The 1,138-nt window shown below is 32.0% G+C and overlaps 1 protein-coding gene across 1 annotated transcript; it reads right to left on the minus strand.

Moving 5' to 3' along the window:
• Positions 1-237: 237 nt before the first annotated feature.
• Positions 238-891, minus strand: LOC120254588 (protein FAR1-RELATED SEQUENCE 12-like). The gene has a single exon (XM_039262675.1). The coding sequence runs from the start codon at positions 889-891 to the stop codon at positions 238-240; it is 654 nt and encodes a 217-aa protein (XP_039118609.1).
• Positions 892-1,138: the final 247 nt, after the last annotated feature.

Consider the following 1,138-nt stretch of genomic DNA (forward strand, 5'->3'; position numbering starts at 1 on the left):
TAAAGGATGAACATAGCTTTGTAGAGGATACATCACTAGAGAATTTCCATTTGTAAATGATTTGCTAGCTGCAAATTTATAAACAATTAGAAAAATAAGCCAAGTTAGAATATAGTAAGACAAGTTAATTGATAAAACATTAGAAAAGAAAAAGTAGATACAAATACATAGTAGTACCTGATGTATTCTCTTTTTCTCTTGAATTTTGAGCTCTATCTACTTTTCTTTTCTTTTCTTTTAACACTTCTCCAATTGACTTTTCATTCGAGAGCCTTTTGAACCTTTTGTTTTGATATGTATAGGGTCAAGCACAAGCTTCTCATGAATTGAATATCTGAAATCCTCATTAGAACCATCACCAACATCTTCTTGAGTTGTTTTTTGGGAAGCATTTTCCAATTCTTGGACATCTTTGAGGGTTGCCTTTTCCTTCTCAACTAGTTCTAATGCCTTGATCAATTTGTCTTTAACAATTTTTGTACATTTCGGAATCAAAGAACTTCTATCAAAAAGATTGTAACCATTATGGTTCAACTCACTAAGTTGCAATAAGCGAGTTGATTTTTCTTCATTCACCGTTCCAACATTGAAATCATTTATGAATATTGGCTTTGCTCTTTTTGTCCATCTCTTCATTATATATGCTTTAGGTATCTCTTTTACGTTATTCATGACAAATATCCATAAAGTGTGATGACATAATAATCCAAGAGTCTCAAACATATGACAACTACAAGAGATGTTACCATTTGAATGGGAAAATGTTACAAAGTAAACTCTTGCATGGCCATCTTCAATTAACTGATATATGGAAGTATATTCATCACTTGCTCCTTTAACACAATTCGACCCAATGCTTTCCATCAACTCATCTTCAAACCTCTTAAACATGGTAAGAGTATAAACTTGGCAAGCATGTTTTAAAATCCCACGACCATTAACTTTACTTGGTGCTCCATTTTTACATCGAAAATCTTGATTTAATTCTTCTTGACGAAATTCTTTTGCCTTTTCCTCATAATGTACTATAACTTGAATAAGAGATGTGGAGGAATTTATAATCTAATGCAATATACTGTTCATACTCTCACTCCTTTAAGTAGATTTTGTCCCAGTTGAAAAACATCCATGATGTAGG

This window comes from Dioscorea cayenensis, unplaced genomic scaffold (genome assembly GCF_009730915.1).
Source record: "Dioscorea cayenensis subsp. rotundata cultivar TDr96_F1 unplaced genomic scaffold, TDr96_F1_v2_PseudoChromosome.rev07_lg8_w22 25.fasta BLBR01000516.1, whole genome shotgun sequence".
NCBI classification, from domain to species: domain Eukaryota; kingdom Viridiplantae; phylum Streptophyta; class Magnoliopsida; order Dioscoreales; family Dioscoreaceae; genus Dioscorea; species Dioscorea cayenensis.

Excerpts from the sequence above, each read along its gene's own strand:
- LOC120254588 (XM_039262675.1), bottom strand. The coding sequence starts at position 891 with ATGTTTAAGAGGTTTGAAGATGAGTTGATGGAAAGCATTGGGTCGAAT.